The following is a 22,357-nucleotide window of genomic DNA, read 5'->3' as shown; positions in this document are numbered from 1 at the left end:
TTACATACACTCAATTAGTATTTGGTAGCATTGCCTTTGCATTGTTGAACTTGGGTCAAACGTTTCAGGTAGCCTTCCACAAGCTTCCAACAATAAATTGGGTGAATTACGTCTCATTCCTCCTGACAGAGCTGGTGTAACGGAGTCAGGTTTGTAGGCCTCCTTGCTCGCACACGCTTTTTCAGTTCCGCCCAGAAATTTTCTATAGGACTGAGGTCAGGGCTTTGTGTTGGCCAATACAATACCTTGACTTTGTTGTCCTTAAGCCATTTTGCCACAACTTTGGAAGTATGCTTGGGGTCATTGTCCATTTGAAAGACCCATTTGCGACCACGCTTTAACTTCCTGACTGATGTCTTGAGATGTTGCTTCAATATATCCACATTTTTTTATTTCACCTTTATTTAACCAATTAGGCAAGTTGAGAACAAGCTCTCATTTACAATTGAAACCTGGCCAAGATAAAGCAAAGCAGTTCGACACATACAACGACAGTTACACATGGAGTAAAACAAACATACACTCAATAATACAGTATAAACAAGTCTATATACGATGTGAGCAAATGAGGTGAGACAAGGGAGGTAAAGGCAAAAAAAGTCAGTGATGGCAAAATAAATACAATATAGCAAGTAAAACACTGGAATGGTAGATTTGCAGTGGAAGAAAGTGCAAAGTAGAGATATAAATAATGGGGTGCAAAGGAGCAAAATAAATAAATAAATACAGTATGGGGAGAGGTAGTTGTTTGGGCTAAATTATAGATGGGCTATGTACAGGTGCAGTAATCTGTGAGCTGCCCTGACAGCTGGTCCTTAAAGTTAGTGAGGGAGATAAGTGTTTCCAGTTTCAGAGATTTTTGTAGTTCGTTCCAGTCATTGGCAGCAGAGAACTGGAAGGAGAGGCGGCCGAAGGAAGAATTGGTTTTGGGGGTGACCAGAGAGATATACCTGATATACCTAGGAAGCCAATTCTAGATTTAACTTTGGATTGGAGATGTTTGATATGAGTCTGGAAGGAGGGTTTACAGTATAACCAGACACCTAGGCATTTGTAGTTGTCCACATATAAGTCAGAACAGTCCAGAGTAGTGATGTTGGACGGGCGGGCAGGTGCAGGCAGTGATCGGTTGAAGAGCATGCATTTAGTTTTACTTGCATTTAAGAGCAGTTGGAGGCCACGGAAGGAGAGTTGTATGGCATTGGAGCTCGTCTGGAGAGTTGTTAACAGTGTCCAAAGAAGGGCCAGAAATATACAGAATGGTGTTGTCTGCGTAGAGGTGGATCAGAGAATCACCATCAGCAAGAGCGACATAATTGAAGTACACAGAGAAAAGAGTCAGCCCAAGAATTGAACCCTGTGGCACCCCCATAGATACTGCCAGAGGCCTGGACAACAGGCCCTCCGATTTGACACACTGAACTCTATCTGAGAAGTAGTTGGTGAACCAGGCGAGGCAATCATTTGAGAAACCAAGGCTATAGAGTCTGCCAATAAGAATGTGGTGATTGACAGAGTCGAAAGCCTTGGCCAGGTCAATGAATACGGCTGCACAGTATTGTTTCTTATCGATGGCAGTTAAGATATTGTTTAGGACCTTAAGCATGGCTGAGGTGCACCTATGACCAGCTCTGAAACCAGATTGCATAGCGGAGAAGGTATGGTGGGATTCGAAATGGTCGGTAATCTGTTTGTTCAAAGACCTTAGAAAGGCAGGGTAGGACAGATAAAGGTCTGTAGCAGTTTGGGTCAAGAGTGTCCCCCACTTTGAAGAGGGGGATGACCGCAGCTGCTTTCCAATCTTTGGGAATCTCAGACGATACGAAAGAGAGGTTGAACAGGCTACTAATAGTTGCAACAATTTCGGCTGATCATTTTTAGAAAGAAAGGGTCCAGATTGTCTAGTCCGGCTGATTTGTAGGGGTCCAGATTTTGCAGCTCTTTCAGAACATCAACTGACTGGATTTGGGAAAGGAGAAATGGGGAAAGCTTGGGCGAGTTGCTGTGGGGGGTGCAGTGCTATTGACCGGGGTAGGGGTAGCCAGGTGGAAAGCATGGCCAGCCGTAGAAAAACGCATGTTGAAATTCTCAATTATAGTGGATTTATCGGTGGTGACAGTGTTTCCTATCCTCAGTGCAGTGAGCAGCTGGGAGGAGGTGTTCTTATCCTTCATGGACTTTACAGTGTCCCAGAATGTTTTTGAGTTTGTGTTGCAGGAAGCAAATTTCTGCTTGAAAAAGCTAGCCTTGGCATTTCTAACTGCCTGTGTATATTGGTTTCTAGCTTCCCTGAAAAGTTGCACATCACGGGGGCTGTTCGATGCTTATGCAGAACACCATATGATGTTTTTGTGTTGGTTATGGGCAGTCAGGTCTGGAGAGAACCAAGGGCTGTATCTGTTCCTGGTTCTAAATTTCTTGAATGGGGCATGCTTATTTAAGATGGTGAGGAAGGCATTTAAAAAAATAACCAGGCATCCTCTACTGTCAGAATGAGGTCAATATCCTTCCAGGATACCCCGACCAGGTGGATTAGAAAGGCCTGCTTGCTGAAGTGTTTTAGTGAGCGTTTGACAGTGATGAGGGGTGATCGTTTGACCGCAGACCCATTACGGATGCAGGCTATGAGGCAGTGATCGCTGAGATCTTGGTTGAAAACAGCAGAGGTGTATTTAGAGGGCAAGTTGGTTAGGATGATATCTATGAGGGTGCCTGTGTTTACGGCTTTTGGGTGGTACCTGGTAGTTTCATTGATAATTTATGTGAGATTGAGGGCATCAAGCTTAGATTGTAGAATGGCTGGGGTGTTAAGCATGTTCCAGTTTAGGTCGCCTAGCAGCACGAGCTCTGAAGATAGATGGGGGGAAATCAGTTCACAAATGGTGTCCAGAGCACAGCTGGGGGCAGAGGGTGATCTATAGCAGGCGGCAACGGTGAGACTTGTTTTTTGGAGAGGTAGATTTTTAAAAAGTAGAAGTTCAAATTGTTTGTGTACAGACCTGGATAGTAGGACAGAACTCTGCAGGCTATCTTTGCAGTAGATTGCAACACCGCCCCCTTTAGCCGTTCTATCTTGTCTGAAAATTTTGTAGTTTGGGATGGAGATTTCAGAATTTTTGATGGTCTTCCTAAGCCAGGATTCAGACACAGCTAGAACATCCGGGTTGGCAGAGTGTGCTAAAGCAGTGAATAGAACAAACTTAGGGTGGAGGCTTCTAATGTAAACATGCATGAAACCAAGGCTATTACGGTTACAGAAGTCATCAAAAGAGAGGGCCTGGGGAATAGGAGTGGAACCAGGCACTGCAGGTCACCAGAGGAACACGATAAGGGTACGGCTAAAAGCTATGAGAATTGGTCATCTGGAACAGAGAGTAAAAGGAGGTTTCTGGGGGAGATAAAATAGCTTCAAGGTATAATGTACAGACAAAGGTATGGTAGGATGTGAATAGAGTGGAGGTAAACCTAGGTATTGAGTGATGAGAGATATTGTCTGTAGAAACATCATTGAAACCAGGTGATGTCATAGCATGTGTGGGTGGTGGAACTGAAAGGTTGGATAACGTATAATGAGCAGGACTAGAGGCTCTACAGTGAAATAAGCCAATAAACACTAACCAGAACAGCAATGGACAAGGCATATCGACATTAAGGAGAGGCATGCTTAGTTGAGTGATCATAAGGGTCCAGTGAGTAGTGAGGTTGGTTGGGGTAACGGCAATTCAAACAGCTAGCCGGGCCATCGGTAGCAAGCTAGCATAGGATGGAGGTCTGTTTTTAGCCACCTCGTGCGTTTCCGTCGGTAGATTAGTGGGGTTCCGTGTGGTAGAGGGGATCAATCCAATTGGCAAAATAGATATAGTTATAGTGACCCAAGAAATATTGTCCAATAGACCTATTCAGATAGCTGTCTAATCGGCTGCTAATGATTAGTGGACCGCAGATGGGCGTTCAGGTAACGTCGCGACGGATGAGCCAGTTGGAGAACTCCCTCGGGCAGATAACGTCGGTAGTCCAGTTGTGAAGGCCCGGTGGGGCTCCGCATCGGCAGTAAAACGGGTCCTGATAGGTGATTGTAGCCCAGGAGTGGCTGATGGAACTCTTCAGCTGGCTAGCTCCGGAATCATTTATGTTTGCTCCGGAATCGACGTAAGCCAATAGTCACACAGATAGCAGCTAGCTCGCCGCGAGATCCAGGTATAAATGTCCAGAGTTTTCGGTTGAACTCCGGGGAAATGGAGAGAAAAATAGGTCCGGTATGATCTAGTCTGAGTCGCGTTGTACAAAACTGGCGATAGCTTTTCGAGCTAAAGGAGAGCTGATGACCACCAACCGTGGTTAGCCGAATACTAACGTTAGCCAGTAAACTGGCTAGCTTCCATTGTAGATTTCAGATTTGAGGTAAATAATATTTTTTTAATATATAAATTGGTGAGGCAGGTTGCAGGAGTGTTTTGACGTTGATTTTGTGGAAAAGAAAATATATAAAAGATATGCGAAGATAGATATTTTTTTTTACACATACACACATATACACATATATACACACACATACACACATATACATATATATATAAGATCATCAAGGACATCAACCACCCGAGCCACTGCCTGTTCACCCCGCTATCATCCAGAAGGCGAGGTCAGTACAGGTGCATCAAAGCTGGGACCGAGAGACTGAAAAACAGCTTCTATCTCAAGGCCATCAGACTGTTAAACAGCCACCACTAGCATTGAGTGGCTGCTGCCAACACACTGACACTGACTCAACTCCAGCCACTTTAATAATGGGAATTGATGGGAAATGATGTAAATATATCACTAGCCACTTTAAACAATGCTACCTTATATAATGTTACTTACCCTACATTATTCTTCTCATATGCATACGTATATACTGTACTCTATATCATCGACTGCATCCTTATGTAATACATGTATCACTAGCCACTAACTATGCCACTTTGTTTACATACTCATCTCATATGTATATACTGTACTCGATACCATCTACTGTATCTTGCCTATGCTGCTCTGTACCATCACTCATTCATATATCCTTATGTACATATTCTTTATCCCCTTACACTGTGTATAAGACAGTAGTTTAAGAATTGTTAGTTAGATTACTTGTTGGTTATTACTGCATTGTCGGAACTAGAAGCACAAGCATTTCGCTACACTCACATTAACATCTGCTAACCATGTGTATGTAACAAATAAAATTTGATTTGACACACATACACGGGACACGACAAGACGAGGACGAAGTACGTCTGACTGCTATGCCATCTTGGATTATATTAACATAATTTTCTTTCCTCGTGATGCCATCTATTTTGTGAAGTGCACCAGTACCTCCTGCAGCAAAGCACCCGCACAACATGATGCTGCCACCCCCGTGCTTCACGGTTGGGATGGTGTTCTTCGGCTTGCAAGCCTCCCCCTTTTCCTCCAAACATAACAATGGTCATTATGGCCAAACAGTTCTATTTTTGTTTCATCAGACCAGAGGACATTTCTCCAAAAAGTACAATCTTGGTCCCCATGTGCAGTTGCAAACAATAGTCTGGCTTTTTTTATGCCAGTTTTGGAGCAGTGGCTTCTTCCTTGCTGAGTTGCCTTTCAGGTTATGTCGATATAGGACTAGTTTTACTGTGGATATAAATACATTTGTATCGGTTCCTCCAGCATCTTCACAAGGTCCTTTGCTGTTGTTCTGGGATTGATTTGCACTTTTTGCACCAAAGTACATTAATCTCTAGGAGACAGAACGAGTCTCCTTCCTGAGTGGTATGACGGCTACGTGGTCCCATGATGTTTATACTTGTGTACTATTGTTTGTACAGATGAACGTGGTACCTTCAGAAGTTTGGAAATTGTTCACAAGTATGAACCAGTCTTGGCTGATTTATTTTGATTTTCCAATGATGTCAAGCAAAGAGGCACTGAGTTTGAAGGTAGGTCTTGAAATATATCCACAGGTACACCTCCAATTGACTGAAATGTCAATTTGGCTTTAGAAGCTTCTGATAGGCATGACATAATTTTCTGGAATTTTCCAAGCTGTTTAAAGGCACAGTCAACCTAATGTATGTAAACTTCTGACCCATTGGGATTGTGATACAGTGAATTATAAGATAAATAAGCTCTAAACAATTGTAGGAAAAATGACTTGTGTCATGCACACAGTAGATGTCCTAACCGACTTGCCAAAACTATAGTTTGTTAATTAACACGAAATGTGTGGAGTGGATGAAAAACAAGTTTTAATGACTCCAACCTAAGTGTATGTAAACTTCCATCTTCAACTGTATGGCTGAAGCTAGGGGGAATTCAGAGTAATGTGTTTCTCATGTGGGTGAATGTCAGGTTCGAATCCCCCAGCTAACAAGGTACAAATCTGGCGTTCTGCCCTGAACAAGGCAGTTAACCTACTGTTCCTAGGCCGTCATTGAAAACAAGATTTTGTTCTTAACTGACTTGCCTAGTTAAATAAAGGTAAAATAAATGAGCAATGAGCTCAGCTTTGTGTTAGGAGGAACATGAGTCCTTGAGAAGGTTTCTGAATGATAAGCGCCTTCTGCAACAGAGAATCACAGGGGGACATAGACGTGGAAATGGAGGTTATCATCAGATGGGGCAGACAAAAAGACTTGAAGAAACACGTTGTGCGTTAGAGAGGTCAGAAAGAACAGCTTGGAAGAATGGAAGGCTTTTGAAACATACTCAATTATTGAACAAATGTGTGTCTAATGGAATGAACCTGTTGCCATACACAGGACCCATGCTGCGTTCTCAACGTGAATGGTTAATGAGTGGTCACAAAGAGCAATGGAGGCAGCGAATGCAAAGCAACAATATTGATCACGAGACCCAAGTAGGACATCAACTTCCTGCCATAACGATTCAGCCTGTGACAATGATTGGTGTGTGTGTGTGTGTGTGTGTGTGTGTGTGTGTGTGTAACGTGGGATTTATTTAAGATACCAATCACAGGTTGCAGTAATGGAATTTGAAACATAAGAACGAAAGAGGAGAAAGGAAATGTGAGAAATATGGAAGGGAAAACATGACCTAAAAATATGAAGAATCACAAATAAAATAAAAGCTTTGTTGCAACACTTAGCAATCCTTTTGAAAACCAGTCATAACTGTACTACCAGACCAAGCTATTGATTCAGAACACTTCAGAACAAACATTCCTGGGATCATTTGCATATTAGAATATGTGCAAAAATGTGCGTCAAATCCAAGTCTTGTGATCCAAGCAGCACAAAAGCAAAGAACTATACCTAAATATTTAAAAGAAAAACAATCTTTCTTTGGAAGAATTTGCTACATTACCTGGTGCCAGAGATAAACATGAGGATCCTCTGTGTTTACAGACTTATCTAATATTTTACAACAATGAGAGTTTAAATCAGATTCATCTAAAATCAAAATGTGTCCCATTAAACTGCATTAGAAAAATCTACCAAATAATGGTGTGAAAAAAGATTCTAAAACAAAAATATAGCAACAAAATTACATCCGGAATCATTTTAGAAAAAAAACTAGTGAGATGCAAAAAAATAAAATGTTTGCCATCTTCATTACACGCCTCACAGGAGCAATATAGCAGTGCAGTTCAAAAACAAGCAGGACTCCGTCCAACAGACTCCACAAAACACAAGCACACCAGGCACTACACACAACCTTAGCAGTCCTGCCAAGTCTAGTCAAGTGCTTTTAGTGGATCCTTTTTGGATTACAAAAAAAATTAAATAATTTTACCCAAAAATAAGCTTGGGAATACTGAAACAAAAGATTAAGAAATTGAAAGGATGCATGAAGTTTTCCAATGTTAAAGGGATACTTAAAGATTTTGGCCCTTCTTCCTACTTCCCCAGAGTCAGAAGAACTCATGGATACCATTTTTATGTCTCTGTAGTTTGAAGGAAGTTGCAAACTAGCACAATGACTGGAAGTCTATGATAACTGCTAGCATGATTTCAAGATTCCATAGGCTTCCAGTTATTGTGCTAATGCTAGTGGAGCATTGGCTCGCGAAACTACCTCGAACTTCCTTCATATTGGAAGGAGACATAAAAACGGTATCCAAAAGTTATTCTGACTACGGGGAAGTGGATAAAGGACTTCATTGCCAAAACCCCTAAGTATCCCTTTAAGGACCATGCATCGCACTTGGTATAATACTTTCACGAACATGAAGTTTGTTTGTCATAAAATCAAATAAAGAATAGAAAACTTGAAATTGATCATTTTAGAATCTGCATAAAGCATTTGACATTGTGCAGACTGCTGTAGCTCAGGCACTTGCGTCACAGAGTACAGTACAGCATTAAGTCCATGAGGCACCAGGCACTGCATCTCTAGTTGGCCCTGAGTCCTAGTCGCTACTGGGCCCAGGGCAGTGGGCCTTGGGGCTGGGGCTCAGGCTGCTCAGCCTCTATGTAAATCTGGCCCAGGAGCTCATGCAGCATGCTCAGTAGGGGCAGGCCCAGACTCAGCAGCTCGTACAGGAAGCCGTAGTCCTCTGAGCGATCCCTGAAATGGCGCCCCGCCTGACTGACTGCCCCATGCACCCAGCAGGCCAGCCGGTGGGGCTTTCCACACACTGATTGGCCAGCGTGCAGCGGCCAGCGCAGGCTTCTCCTAAGGAAGGAACACAGGGTACCTGGCGGCTGGCTCTGTAGGCTGCCTGTGGTTGAGTTGGGGTCACTCCCACCCAGCGAAGAGGTCAGATGTCCCTGGTCCTTCTGTGTGTGATAGGCACAACATAACATTTAAATATCAGACTAAGTGGTGACTAAACACATAAATAAAATGTAAAAAATATCACAAATAACATAATTCCCAAGTAAAAATTACTGTTTGGCTGTTACTGAAAGCTGTTTTACCGTTCTCCTCTGGAACTTGCTTGAACTTTGATGCCTGGGTTGGCGCTGAGAATAGTGAAGCTTGCAATAAAACTTCCCTATAAAACAAACATCAAATCACATACTAAAACACATGCCTGTTGTCACTAAATATCAAATAAATTGACAAACGGCTTCTGCCCCCGGGTGGAAAAAGAGGTTGGTATATGGGTGTGTCAGGATCATACCCTGTTTGGAGTTGTAGGCATGTCCACCCAGGCGTAGTGTGGAGCTGCAGACGTCACAGCGGAAACACTCCCTGTGGAAGAAGTAGCCCTCAGCGCTGAGACGCTCCATCACGTACACACGCTTGGAGCAGAAGTGACACATGTCACTGCCTCCCAGGTTCTGAGGAAACTCCTTCCTTCCAACACACTGTCAGGAGACAGCACAGGCAACAGCAGCAGGTTAGGGATATGGAGAGAACAGAATAGGCAAGCTGTTAGCGTAGTCGTCTACTGCTAAAAATTAGGGAGCTTTGCGGTTGAGAGCCATGTAAAAGTGAGCCATCGAAACCTTTTTGGTTCTATATAGCACCATTTCTTCTAGCAGTGTACAGTATTAGGTGGTGATATGACCACCTAATAAGTTAACATGTAACCCTAATGTGGACGTTAAGGCAGGCAGTGAGATAGGACAAGTGGGGATTTCATCATTTTAGTTATTTATTTAACCTTTATTAAACTAAGCAAGTCCATTAAGAACAAATTCTTATCTAGAGTGACGGCCCACCCCGGCCAAACCCTAACCTGGATGACGCCGGGCAAATTGTGCTCCGCCCTATGGGACTCCCAATCACGTCCGGTTGTGATTCAACATGGAATCTAACCAGGGTCTGTAGTGACACCTCTAGCACTGAGATGCAGTGCCTTAGACCGCTGCGCCACTCGGGAGCCCTCAGAGAACCATCCAGACTGAAGAGTAACACCAAGTACAATAAAACCTAACCAAATTAGTAATAAGGCCATGAGGAATAAGTCATAACTTTCAATGGTCCCTGGTATTTTGAAGGCAAAAACCGAATAATATTTCATGAAATGGGAACTTAATTCCTGAGGCGTAATATTAGTAGGGAATTTTCCCAGCAGTGAGAGATGATCATGATGATGAAATCAACAATTCTCTGGACCATAGCAGAAAACTAGTCAAATACGGTAGCTTGGCAAGGCTTTGCACTTGCTTGCATTTAGCTTTTCCTGCATAATGTGGCAAAATGCTGTTTACCGGGTGTCTGTTACCGTGTGAACAGACACCCACATGAGTGCATGGAGTTCCCATCGCAGTGGCCCCTGGAGGCCTTTACACAAAACACCATGGCTCATGACTGGAGAATTCACCACAAGATTCAGGTCAGAATGCTTGACAGTACACAGTACCTATTTTCTACTAGTAACAGATGTAGTATCCAGAAGCAGTAGGCATGACTTTGTTGTTGTGTAGATGGCTACCAACACTCCTGAAGTTGGTATTAGAGGCCTTGGGCTGGTAATAGATATAGAGCCTTCTTTTGTTTGTGTGTGTCTTGTGATTTTTTTTCCCACTGGGCTGTGACTAACACAATTGTTAGTCACACTGTGCTTACCGGCGAGGCATTAGGCCTGTGGTCACTCTAGGATGACTAGAGTTTCAGCCCTAGCGCCTATGTGAGACGATACCTTCCCAATTGTCCGCTAACAGAGCCCAGTCAGAGGTCGAGGGAGGGAGCAGCATAGAGACAGACAAAAGGAGGAAGAGAGGGGAAAGAAAGGATAGATCATGGAAATAGAGAAATGCATTTCTACTCAGACATTCCAATCAGACAACAGAAAAAGCAGACAGTGAAATTGTTACTGCTACCTGTTTGGCAGGCTGAGAGGTCTCAGCTGGACAGCGTTCAGATCGAACAATTGTTTTTTGAATCATTCTACTTGGTGCAGCACTCTCATTGCACTAAAACCAATAAGAACACAGAAAAGAGTGAGTTGATTTAATAGACTTCACACTCAAAGAATCTTGTGTCTATTCTTACATTTCACATTTTTACTGATACCCGTTGGGCAGGCAAAGGTTCAGCTTGATAACCCTCAGGTCAAATTATTCTAGTCTCAGCATTCCCACTGCACTAAAAGCTAAATAAAACATGGTCAGTGTGAGCTGACAGTCTCTTCTATTCTTACATTTCAACTGCAGAGAGAAGAAGTTTACTGATACCGGTTCGGTGGACTTTTACACAGGTCAGCTTCATAAGCTTCATTCTGGGGTGGCAGGTAGCCTAGTGGTTAGAGCGTTGGGCCAGTAACCAAAAAATATGTTGTTCTGCCCCTGAACAAGGCAGTTAACCCACTGTTCCCCGGTAGGCCGTCATTGTAAATAAGAATTGTTCTTAACCTCGTGAAACTCTGGGGGCGCTATTTCATTTTTGGATGAAAAACGTTCCCGTTTTAAACAAGATATTTTGTCACAAAAAGATGCTCGACTATGCATATAATTGATAGCTTTGGAAAGAAACCACTCTGAAGTTTCCAGAACTGCAAAGATATTGACTGTGAGTGCCCCAGAACAGGAGCTACAGGCAAAACCAAGATGAAACTGCAACCAGGAAATGAGCAGGATTTTTGAGGCTCTGTTTTCCATTGTCTCCTTATATGGCTGTGAATGCGACAGGAATGAGCCTGCCCTATCTATCGTTTCCCCAAGGTGTCTGCAGCATTGTGACGTATTTGTAGGCATATCATTGGAAGATTGACCATAAGAGACTACATTTTCCAGGTGTCCGCCCGGTGTCCTCCGTCGAAATTGGTGCGTCATTTTCAGCTGCTGGTATTATTCCATGGGATTCTGAGACGAAAGCAGGCTTCCACGAACGGCATATCAATGAAGAGATATGTGAAAAAACACCTTGAGGATAGATTCTAAACAACGTTTGCCATGTTTCGGTCGATATTACGGAGTTAATTTGGAAAAAGTTTGACGTTTTGGTGACTGAATTTTCGGTTCGTTTCGGTAGCCAAATGTGATGTACAAAACGGAGCGATTTCTCCTACACAAAGATTCTTTCAGGAAAAACTGAACATTTGCTATGTAACTGAGTCTCCTCATTGAAAACATCCAAAGTTCTTCAAAGGTAAATGATTTTATTTATTTGGTTATCTGGTTTTTGTGAAAATGTTGCGTGCTAAATGCTACGCAAAATGCTAAGCTAGCTTGCAATACTCTTACACAAATGCTTGATTTGCTATGGTTCAAAAGCAAATTTTGAAAATCTGAGATGACAGTGTTGTTAAGAAAAGGCTAAGCTTGAGAGCAGGCATATTATTTTCATTTCATTTGCGATTTTCAGAAATCGTTAACGTTGCGTTATGCTAATGAGCCTGAGGCTGTATTCACGATCCCGGATACGGGATGGGTAGTATCAAGAGGTTTTAGCGGATTTGTTTACTTCAATTTAAAAATAACTCAGATTGATTGGCTGTTTAATGAGTCTACCTGATGCAGCACTTCCATTGCACTAAAACCAACAAACACGGTCCTAGTGAACTGATATTTTAAGTTTTGCATGGGCACTGAGGAGCACAACAAGGAGCTGCTAGCGGTAGCCATCGTTACCTTGTCATAGTGCACAGGAGATGTTGGGAGAAGAGAAGTAGGAAAGAGCAGAGGGTTCAGGGACAGGGTGGATTGAAGTGCTTTTAGAGGCAGAGGGCTCCTGAGCAGAGGGTTCAGGGACAGGGTGGATTGAAGTGCTTTTAGAGACAGAGGGCTCCTGAGCAGAGGGTTCAGGGACAGGGTGGATTGAAGTGCTTTTAGAGGCAGAGGGCTCCTGAGCAGAGGGTTCAGGGACAGGGTGGATTGAAGTGCTTTTAGAGGCAGAGGGCTCCTGAGCAGAGGGTTCAGGGACAGGGTGGATTGAAGTGCTTTTAGAGACAGAGGGCTCCTGAGCAGAGGGTTCAGGGACAGGGTGGATTGAAGTGCTTTTAGAGGCAGAGGGCTCCTGAGCAGAGGGTTCAGGGACAGGGTGGATTGAAGTGCTTTTAGAGGCAGAGGGCTCCTGAGCAGAGGGTTCAGGGACAGGGTGGATTGAAGTGCTTTTAGAGGCAGAGGGCTCCTGAGCAGAGGGTTCAGGGACAGGGTGGATTGAAGTGCTTTTAGAGACAGAGGGCTCCTGAGCAGAGGGTTCAGGGACAGGGTGGATTGAAGTGCTTTTAGAGGCAGAGGGCTCCTGAGCAGAGGGTTCAGGGACAGGGTGGATTGAAGTGCTTTTAGAGACAGAGGGCTCCTGAGCAGAGGGTTCAGGGACAGGGTGGATTGAAGTGCTTTTAGAGACAGAGGGCTACTGAGCAGAGGGTTCAGGGACAGGGTGGATTGAAGTGCTTTTAGAGGCAGAGGGCTCCTGAGCAGAGGGTTCAGGGACAGGGTGGATTGAAGTGCTTTTAGAGGCAGAGGGCTCCTGAGCAGAGGGTTCAGGGACAGGGTGGATTGAAGTGCTTTTAGAGGCAGAGGGCTCCTGAGCAGAGGGTTCAGGGACAGGGTGGATTGAAGTGCTTTTAGAGACAGAGGGCTCCTGAGCAGAGGGTTCAGGGACAGGGTGGATTGAAGTGCTTTTAGAGGCAGAGGGCTCCTGAGCAGAGGGTTCAGGGACAGGGTGGATTGAAGTGCTTTTAGAGGCAGAGGGCTCCTGAGCAGAGGGTTCAGGGACAGGGTGGATTGAAGTGCTTTTAGAGGCAGAGGGCTCCTGAGCAGAGGGTTCAGGGACAGGGTGGATTGAAGTGCTTTTAGAGACAGAGGGCTCCTGAGCAGAGGGTTCAGGGACAGGGTGGATTGAAGTGCTTTTAGAGGCAGAGGGCTCCTGAGCAGAGGGTTCAGGGACAGGGTGGATTGAAGTGCTTTTAGAGGCAGAGGGCTCCTGAGCAGAGGGTTCAGGGACAGGGTGGATTGAAGTGCTTTTAGAGGCAGAGGGCTCCTGAGCAGAGGGTTCAGGGACAGGGTGGATTGAAGTGCTTTTAGAGACAGAGGGCTCCTGAGCAGAGGGTTCAGGGACAGGGTGGATTGAAGTGCTTTTAGAGACAGAGGGCTCCTGAGCAGAGGGTTCAGGGACAGGGTGGATTGAAGTGCTTTTAGAGGCAGAGGGCTCCTGAGCAGAGGGTTCAGGGACAGGGTGGATTGAAGTGCTTTTAGAGGCAGAGGGCTCCTGAGCAGAGGGTTCAGGGACAGGGTGGATTGAAGTGCTTTTAGAGGCAGAGGGCTCCTGAGCAGAGGTAGATAGATCAGTTGGTAGAAAAATACATGAGATATTTGAGAAATCTCCAAGACATCTAACCCTTCACATCCCACCTTGATACTTAATAGAAGTCAGAGAAAATGTCAACAGCTCAACCTTTATCTTTTCTAGTGAAGATTCACTCATTAGTATCTTCATAGACCACGATCATCATGCAGAGGGAGGTCACCTGACCTGAAATTCTCAGAACTGCAACACCATGGAAAAAAACCCATTGTTTTCTTGTACAATCTCTGCCACTAAATGGACTTAAAATGGATTATCAAGCTGTTGCTACTCTCAGTAAATGTGAGTAGGTTTGACTGGTGACATTTTATTATTCCAAACAGAGTGAGGCAGTCAAACAGAACACAAACATGACTGTGCCTCATTTCCTTAGACAAGGTTAGACAAGCAGGCAGGCGAGGGGCGGCACAACACATTCACCTTATACTCTTTCACTTGAGGAGTCTGGGACCCAGGGAACACAGAACACAGGAGCACAGCCCTCTCCTTTATACTCTTTCACTTGAGGAGTCTGGGACCCAGGGAACACAGAACGCAGGAGCACAGCCCTCTCCTTTATACTCTTTCACTTGAGGAGTCTGGGACCCAGGGAACACAGAACGCAGGAGCACAGCCCTCTCCTTTATACTCTTTCACTTGAGGAGTCTGGGACCCAGGGAACACAGAACGCAGGAGCACAGCCCTCTCCTTTATACTCTTTCACTTGAGGAGTCTGGGACCCAGGGAACACAGAACGCAGGAGCACAGCCCTCTCCTTTATACTCTTTCACTTGAGGAGTCTGGGACCCAGGGAACACAGAACGCAGGAGCACAGCCCTCTCCTTTATACTCTTTCACTTGAGGAGTCTGGGACCCAGGGAACACAGAACGCAGGAGCACAGCCCTCTCCTTTATACTCTTTCACTTGAGGAGTCTGGGACCCAGGGAACACAGAACGCAGGAGCACAGCCCTCTCCTTTATACTCTTTCACTTGAGGAGTCTGGGACCCAGGGAACACAGAACGCAGGAGCGCAGCCCTCTCCTTTATACTCTTTCACTTGAGGAGTCTGGGACCCAGGGAACACAGAACGCAGGAGCGCAGCCCTCTCCTTTATACTCTTTCACTTGAGGAGTCTGGGACCCAGGGAACACAGAACGCAGGAGCGCAGCCCTCTCCTTTATACTCTTTCACTTGAGGAGTCTGGGACCCAGGGAACACAGAACGCAGGAGCGCAGCCCTCTCCTTTATACTCTTTCACTTGAGGAGTCTGGGACCCAGGGAACACAGAACGCAGGAGCGCAGCCCTCTCCTTTATACTCTTTCACTTGAGGAGTCTGGGACCCAGGGAACACAGAACGCAGGAGCACAGCCCTCTCCTTTATACTCTTTCACTTGAGGAGTCTGGGACCCAGGGAACACAGAACGCAGGAGCACAGCCCTCTCCTTTATACTCTTTCACTTGAGGAGTCTGGGACCCAGGGAACACAGAACGCAGGAGCACAGCCCTCTCCTTTATACTCTTTCACTTGAGGAGTCTGGGACCCAGGGAACACAGAACGCAGGAGCACAGCCCTCTCCTTTATACTCTTTCACTTGAGGAGTCTGGGACCCAGGGAACACAGGACCACAGCCCTCTCCTTTATACTCTTTCACTTGAGGAGTCTGGGACCCAGGGAACACAGAACCCTGGAACACAACCCTCTCCTTTATACTCTCTGTTAAACTCCCTAGTCGTTAAGGTTTGCACTTTTTTCTAAAGAACAGCAAAAGGGTAAAGGAAAAAAAAAACTAGTGTGAAAATCAAACTGCAGGGAAATTGATAAGTAAAAACAAATACTGAACAGCAATTATAATCCACAGTTAAATTGATGATGTGGGGTATAAAATACCATTTAGCAATTTTGTATCTTTTGAACATTGGTGTTTTTGTTGGCGTGTTGCGCAGTCTGCTTGTCTTTTGTGGCTAAGGCATATTACATTGTTGAATGGGCTTCAATCCATTACCCACACAAGCATTGTTTTACTGTGAGTGTATGGCTGTGAATGGAGCTGACATGCTGTGTCCAGACAGATAGACCATGGGCTCATGGTCACCTGGTTCATCTTGTCCCCCAGCTTCTCTAGGCGCTGTCTCATCCATGTGGGGTCAGGAGAGGGGTGTTCTGGGTAATCTACATCGTCTGGGGTTTTGGTGCATGGAATCCACACTCTCTGCTGCACAAACTCTGTGCGTGGAGAGGCCTGTGTTTGATCATCCTGTGAAGGACTCCAGGACCATGTTGGAATGTGAAGGGGAGTGGGTTGTGCCACGGCTGCAGGCTCTTCTAAGAGTCGCATATAGATAGAAGCCTGAAAACAGAGGGCCACACAAGGCAATGTGTAAAGAAGAATTGACCTCTAGCCAATATAGGGCGAACCTCCATGGTCATCAATGTCTACAGTGAGTGGTGTAAAAATGGTGTATTTTCAAAGACTCTTGTCCTAGACTGGTGATTTTTAACCATTGATTATTTTGTTATCGTAAGCTATAGGTTAGGGGGTTGGGGATTTTTAAACAACATTGGGTTCATAACGCAGTAGCTGACCATTCCTGGGTCAGCTTGGGTGATTTGACTGTACCTGCCACTTGGGACGCAGGAAGGGGGAGGGGGCTTTCCAGCATATCCAGAGAAGGAGATGAAGGAAGGCTTGAATCAGAGTCCCAATCAGACTGACAGAGAATGCAGGAAGGGAAAGAGGAGCAGGACAGAGCAGAAGGAATAGGACAGATCAGAGAAAGCAGTACAGAATGATTGGTTTCTGTTCTACCATTCAAAACCACAGACTGCAGTCATCCATTGCACTGCGGTCATCCATTACACTACATGTGTTCCATGGCATTCAACGCCATAATCAGATGTTTCAAGCCATTTAGTTTGAATATTTGAACAGATGCCTTGCTAACAGCCACTCAGTCCTCTCCAGGGGTTTCGCAGGCAAATCATACTGTGTGCTCTTCTGTATCATGTTTTAAAATGCACAACCTCCTCCTAAATAAAAAATATAATTTCATAAACATTTGAGAAGATTGCAGGCATGCACTTGTACATTGGTAAAGATTCTAAAACCAGATAGCCATCAGAAGAAACTTAAGGACAACATGAACATTCAGTCTTAACGGTAGTATGTTGTAACCACAGTAACCATAAGCACTGAGCACATTGAGTATAGTCAGTATGCAACCATACACGTTACCTGCATTACTGGGATATTTGTCACAGTCTCTACGCAGCACAGCGTACAGGGACGATACCGTTGACCCTTCTGGTCAGAGTACAGTTGCTCACCTTATTGCGCAGGGCACCGCCAGGCACTGCATTCTCCTCAATCTTGGCCAGCAGCTGGGTGGCCATGGAGCGTACCTTACTCTGCTCTCCGCCCTCACCTGCAGGGGGGGCACTCTGACAGGACAACTGGAGACATAACCAGCCATGGAGATAAAGGGCCAAATGAATGAGCAGTCCCTTTAACAACACTAAAATTGTGCCATCTAAAGCCATACTCGTGATAGAGATATACTTGCTGCTACTAAACACACCTCTAAGTAGTTGCCCTTTCTTCGTCTTTTGCTCATTGGGTCATCTTCCTCCAGCCTCTTGTCATCCTGCGAGGAAAAGGCAGTGCAACATACACTGGCTTATTTCACCCTCATTCACGTCACAATCAAAGGTTATGGAGTCCGAGCGTCATCCATCATAAAGAGCAAGCCAGCAAGAGGGCGAGATGGAGCGAGGGAGGGAGATGGAGAGGGGGGAGATGGAGAGCGAGGGAGCGAGGGAGATGGAGAGCGAGGGAGATGGAGAGCGAGGAGAGCGAGGGAGAGCGAGGGAGATGGAGAGCGAGGGAGAGCGAGGGAGATGGAGAGCGAGGGAGATGGAGAGCGATGGAGAGCGAGGGAGATGGAGAGCGAGGGAGATGGAGAGCGAGGGAGATGGAGAGCGAGGAGATGGAGAGCGAGGGGGAGAGGAGGGAGCGAGGGATGGAGCGAGGGATGGAGCGAGGGATGGAGAGCGAGGGAGCGAGGGATGGAGAGCGAGGGATGGAGAGGGAGAGAGCGAGGTATGGAGAGGGAGGGAGCGAGGGATGGAGAGGGAGGGAGCGAGGGATGGAGAGGGAGGGAGCGAGGGATGGAGAGGGAGGGAGCGAGGGATGGAGAGGGAGGGAGCGAGGGATGGAGAGGGAGGGAGCGAGGGATGGAGAGGGAGGGAGCGAGGGATGGAGAGGGAGGGAGCGAGGGATGGAGAGGGAGGGAGCGAGGGATGGAGAGGGAGGGAGCGAGGGATGTAGAGGGAGGGAGGGATGTAGAGGGAGGGAGGGATGTAGAGGGAGGGAGGGATGTAGAGGGAGGGAGGGATGTAGAGGGAGGGAGGGATGTAGAGGGAGGGAGGGATGGAGAGGGAGGGAGGGATGTAGAGGGAGGGAGGGAGGAATGGAGAGAGGGAGGGAGGGAGGAATGGAGAGAGGGAGGGAGGGAGGAATGGAGAGAGGGAGGGAGGGAGGAATGGAGAGAGGGAGGGAGGGAGGAATGGAGAGAGGGAGGGAGGGAGGAATGGAGAGAGGGAGGGAGGAAGGGATGGAGATGGGAGCGGGAGGGATGTAGAGGGAGGGAGGGATGTAGAGGGAGGGAGGGATGTAGAGGGAGGGAGGGATGTAGAGGGAGGGAGCGAGGGATGGAGAGGGAGGGATGGAGAGGGAGGGAGCGAGGGATGGGAGAGGGAGGGAGCGAGGGATGGCGAGAGGGATGGAGAGGGAGGGAGCGAGGGATGGAGAGGGAGGGAGCGAGGGATGGAGAGGGAGGGAGCGAGGGATGGAGAGGGAGGGAGCGAGGGATGGGAGAGGGAGGGAGCGAGGGATGGAGGGAGGGAGCGAGGGATGGAGGGAGGGAGCGAGGGATGGAGGGAGGGAGGGAGGGAGGGATGGAGAGGGAGGGAGGGAGGGAGGGAGCGAGGGAGGGAGCGAGGGATGGAGGGAGGGATGGAGGGAGGGGAGAGGGAGGGAGCGAGGGATGGAGAGGGAGGGAGCGAGGGATGAGAGGGAGGGAGCGAGGGATGGAGAGGGAGGGAGCGAGGGATGGAGAGGGAGGGAGCGAGGGATGGAGAGGGAGGGAGCGAGGGATGGAGAGGGAGGGAGCGAGGGATGAGAGGGAGGGAGCGAGGGATGGAGAGGGAGGGAGCGAGGGATGGAGAGGGAGGGAGCGAGGGATGGAGAGGGAGGGAGCGAGGGATGGAGAGGGAGGGAGCGAGGGATGGAGAGGGAGGGAGCGAGGGATGGAGAGGGAGGGAGCGAGGGATGGAGAGGGAGGGAGCGAGGGATGGAGGGAGGGAGCGAGGGATGGAGGGAGGGAGGGAGGGATGGATGGAGGGAGGGAGGGAGGGAGGGAGCGAGGGAGGGAGCGAGGGATGGAGGGAGGGAGCGAGGGATGGAGAGGGAGGGAGCGAGGGATGGAGAGGGAGGGAGCGAGGGATGAGAGGGAGGGAGCGAGGGATGGAGAGGGAGGGAGCGAGGGATGGAGAGGGAGGGAGCGAGGGATGGAGAGGGAGGGACGAGGGATGGAGAGGGAGGGAGCGAGGATGGAGAGGGAGGGAGCGAGGATGGAGCGAGGGAGGGAGCGAGGGATGGAGAGGAGGGAGCGAGGGAGGGAGCGAGGGAGCGAGGGATGGAGAGGGAGGGAGCGAGGGAGGGAGCGAGCGAGGGAGGGAGCGAGGGAGGGAGCGAGGGAGGGAGCGAGGGAGGGAGCGAGGGATGTAGAGGGAGCGAGGGATGTAGAGGGAGGGAGGGATGTAGAGGGAGGGAGGGAGGGATGTAGAGGGAGGGAGGGAGGGATGTAGAGGGAGGGAGGGAGGGATGTAGAGGGAGGGATGGAGGGAGGGATGGAGGGAGGGAGGAATGGAGAGAGGGAGGGAGGAAGGGATGGAGATGGAGCGGGAGGGATGTAGAGGGAGGGAGGGATGTAGAGGGAGGGAGGGATGTAGAGGGAGGGAGGGATGTAGAGGGAGGGAGCGAGGGATGTAGAGGGAGGGAGCGAGGGATGGAGAGGGGGAGGGAGCGAGGGATGGAGAGGGAGGGAGCGAGGGATGGAGAGGGAGGGAGCGAGGGAGGGAGAGAGCGAGGGAGGGAGGGAGAGGGAGGGAGGGGAGAGGGAGGGGAGAGGGAGGGAGGGAGAGGGAGGGAGGGAGAGGGAGGGAGGGAGAGGGAGGGAGGGAGAGGGAGGGAGGGAGAGGGAGGGATGGAGAGGGAGGGATGGAGAGGGAGGGATGGAGAGGGAGGGATGAGAGGGAGGGATGGAGAGGGAGGGATGGAGAGGGAGGGAGGGATGGAGAGGGAGGGAGGGATGGAGAGGGAGGGAGGGATGGAGAGGGAGGGAGGGATGGAGAGCGAGGGAGATGGAGAGCGAGGGAGATGGAGAGCGAGGGAGATGGAGAGCGAGGGAGATGGAGAGCGAGGGAGATGGAGAGCGAGGGGAGATGGAGAGCGAGGGAGATGGAGAGCGAGGGAGATGGAGAGCGAGGGAGATGGAGAGCGAGGGATGGAGAGCGAGGGATGGAGAGGGAGGGAGCGAGGGAGGGAGCGAGGGATGGAGCGAGGGATGTAGCGGGGAGGGAGGGATGTAGAGGGAGGGATGTAGAGGGAGGGATGTAGAGGGAGGGAGGGATGGAGAGGGAGGGATGTAGAGGGAGGGAGGGATGGAGAGGGAGGGAGGGATGGAGAGGGAGGGAGGGAGGGAGGGAGGGAGAGGGAGGGATGGAGCGATGGAGAGGGAGGGAGCGAGGGATGGAGAGGAAGGGAGGGAGAGGGAGGGAGGGAGGGAGAGGGAGGGAGGGAGAGGGAGGGATGGAGAGGGAGGGATGGAGAGGGAGGGATGGAGAGGGAGGGATGGAGAGGGAGGGATGGAGAGGGAGGGATGGAGAGGGAGGGAGGGAGAGGGAGGGATGGAGAGGGAGGGAGGGATGGAGAGGGAGGGAGGGAGGGATGGAGAGGGAGGGAGGGAGGGATGGAGAGGGATGGAGGGAGGGAGGGATGGAGAGGGAGGGATGGAGGGAGGAATGGAGAGGGATGGAGGGAGGGAGGGATGGAGGGAGGGAGGAATGGAGAGAGGGAGGGAGGAATGGAGAGAGGGAGGGAGGAAGGGATGGAGATGGAGCGGGAGGGATTGAGATGGAGGGAGGGATGGAGAGAGGGAGGGATGGAGAGAGATGGAGCGGGATGGAGAGAGATGGAGCGGCGGGAGGGAGGAGATGGAGCGGAGGGAGGAGATGGAGCGGCGGGAGGGAGATGGAGATGGAGCGGAGGGAGGAGATGGAGCGGCGGGAGGGAGATGGAGCGGCGGGAGGGAGGAGATGGAGAGGGAGGGATGGAGAGGGAGGGAGGGATGGAAAGAGGGAGGGAGGGAGGGATGGAGAGAGGGAGGGAGGAAGGGATGGAGCGGGAGGGAGGGATGGAGAGAGGGAGGGATGGAGAGAGATGGAGCGGGATGGAGAGAGATGGAGCGGGATGGAGAGGGAGGGATGGAGAGGGAGGGATGGAGAGGGAGGGATGCAGCGGGAGGGATGGAGAGGGAGGGATGCAGCGGGAGGGAGGAAGGGATGGAGATGGAGCGGGAGGGAGGAAGGGATGGAGATGGAGCGGGAGGGAGGAAGGGATGGAGATGGAGCGGGAGGGAGGAAGGGATGGAGATGGAGCGGGAGGGAGGAAGGGATGGAGATGGAGCGGGAGGGAGGAAGGGATGGAGATGGAGCGGGAGGGAGGAAGGGATGGAGATGGAGCGGGAGGGAGGGATGGAGCGGCGGGAGGGAGATGGAGCGGCGGGAGGGAGGAGATGGAGAGGGAGGGATGGAGAGGGAGAGGGAGGGATGGAGAGGGAGGGAGGGAGGGATGGAGAGGGGAGGGAGGGATGGAGAGGGAGGGAGGGATGGAGAGAGGGAGGGAGGGAGGAAGGGATGGAGATGGGAGCGGGAGGGAGGGATGGAGAGAGGGAGGGATGGAGAGAGATGGAGCGGGATGGAGAGAGATGGAGCGGGATGGAGAGGTTGGGATGGAGAGGGAGGGATGCAGCGGGAGGGATGCAGCGGGAGGGAGGAAGGGATGGAGATGGAGCGGGAGGGAGGAAGGGATGGAGATGGAGCGGGAGGGAGGAAGGGATGGAGATGGAGCGG

The 22,357-nt window shown here is 49.1% G+C and overlaps 1 protein-coding gene across 1 annotated transcript in view; it reads right to left on the bottom strand.

Annotated features, from left to right (window-relative positions):
- mical2b (microtubule associated monooxygenase, calponin and LIM domain containing 2b) overlaps positions 1-22,357 on the bottom strand; it is a 114,945-nt gene that overhangs the window by 21,922 nt on the left and 70,666 nt on the right. Inside the window, 6 exon segments of the mRNA XM_064929457.1 lie at positions 8,681-8,762; positions 8,904-8,980; positions 9,110-9,296; positions 10,758-10,850; positions 17,492-17,617; positions 17,743-17,808. Coding sequence (XP_064785529.1) covers positions 8,681-8,762; positions 8,904-8,980; positions 9,110-9,296; positions 10,758-10,850; positions 17,492-17,617; positions 17,743-17,808 — 631 coding nt within the window.

This window comes from Oncorhynchus masou, chromosome 22 (assembly GCF_036934945.1).
Source record: "Oncorhynchus masou masou isolate Uvic2021 chromosome 22, UVic_Omas_1.1, whole genome shotgun sequence".
NCBI classification, from domain to species: Eukaryota; Metazoa; Chordata; class Actinopteri; order Salmoniformes; family Salmonidae; genus Oncorhynchus; species Oncorhynchus masou.
The sequence above is the reverse complement of the archived record's forward strand: the minus strand, read 5'-3'. Positions and strand labels throughout refer to the sequence as shown.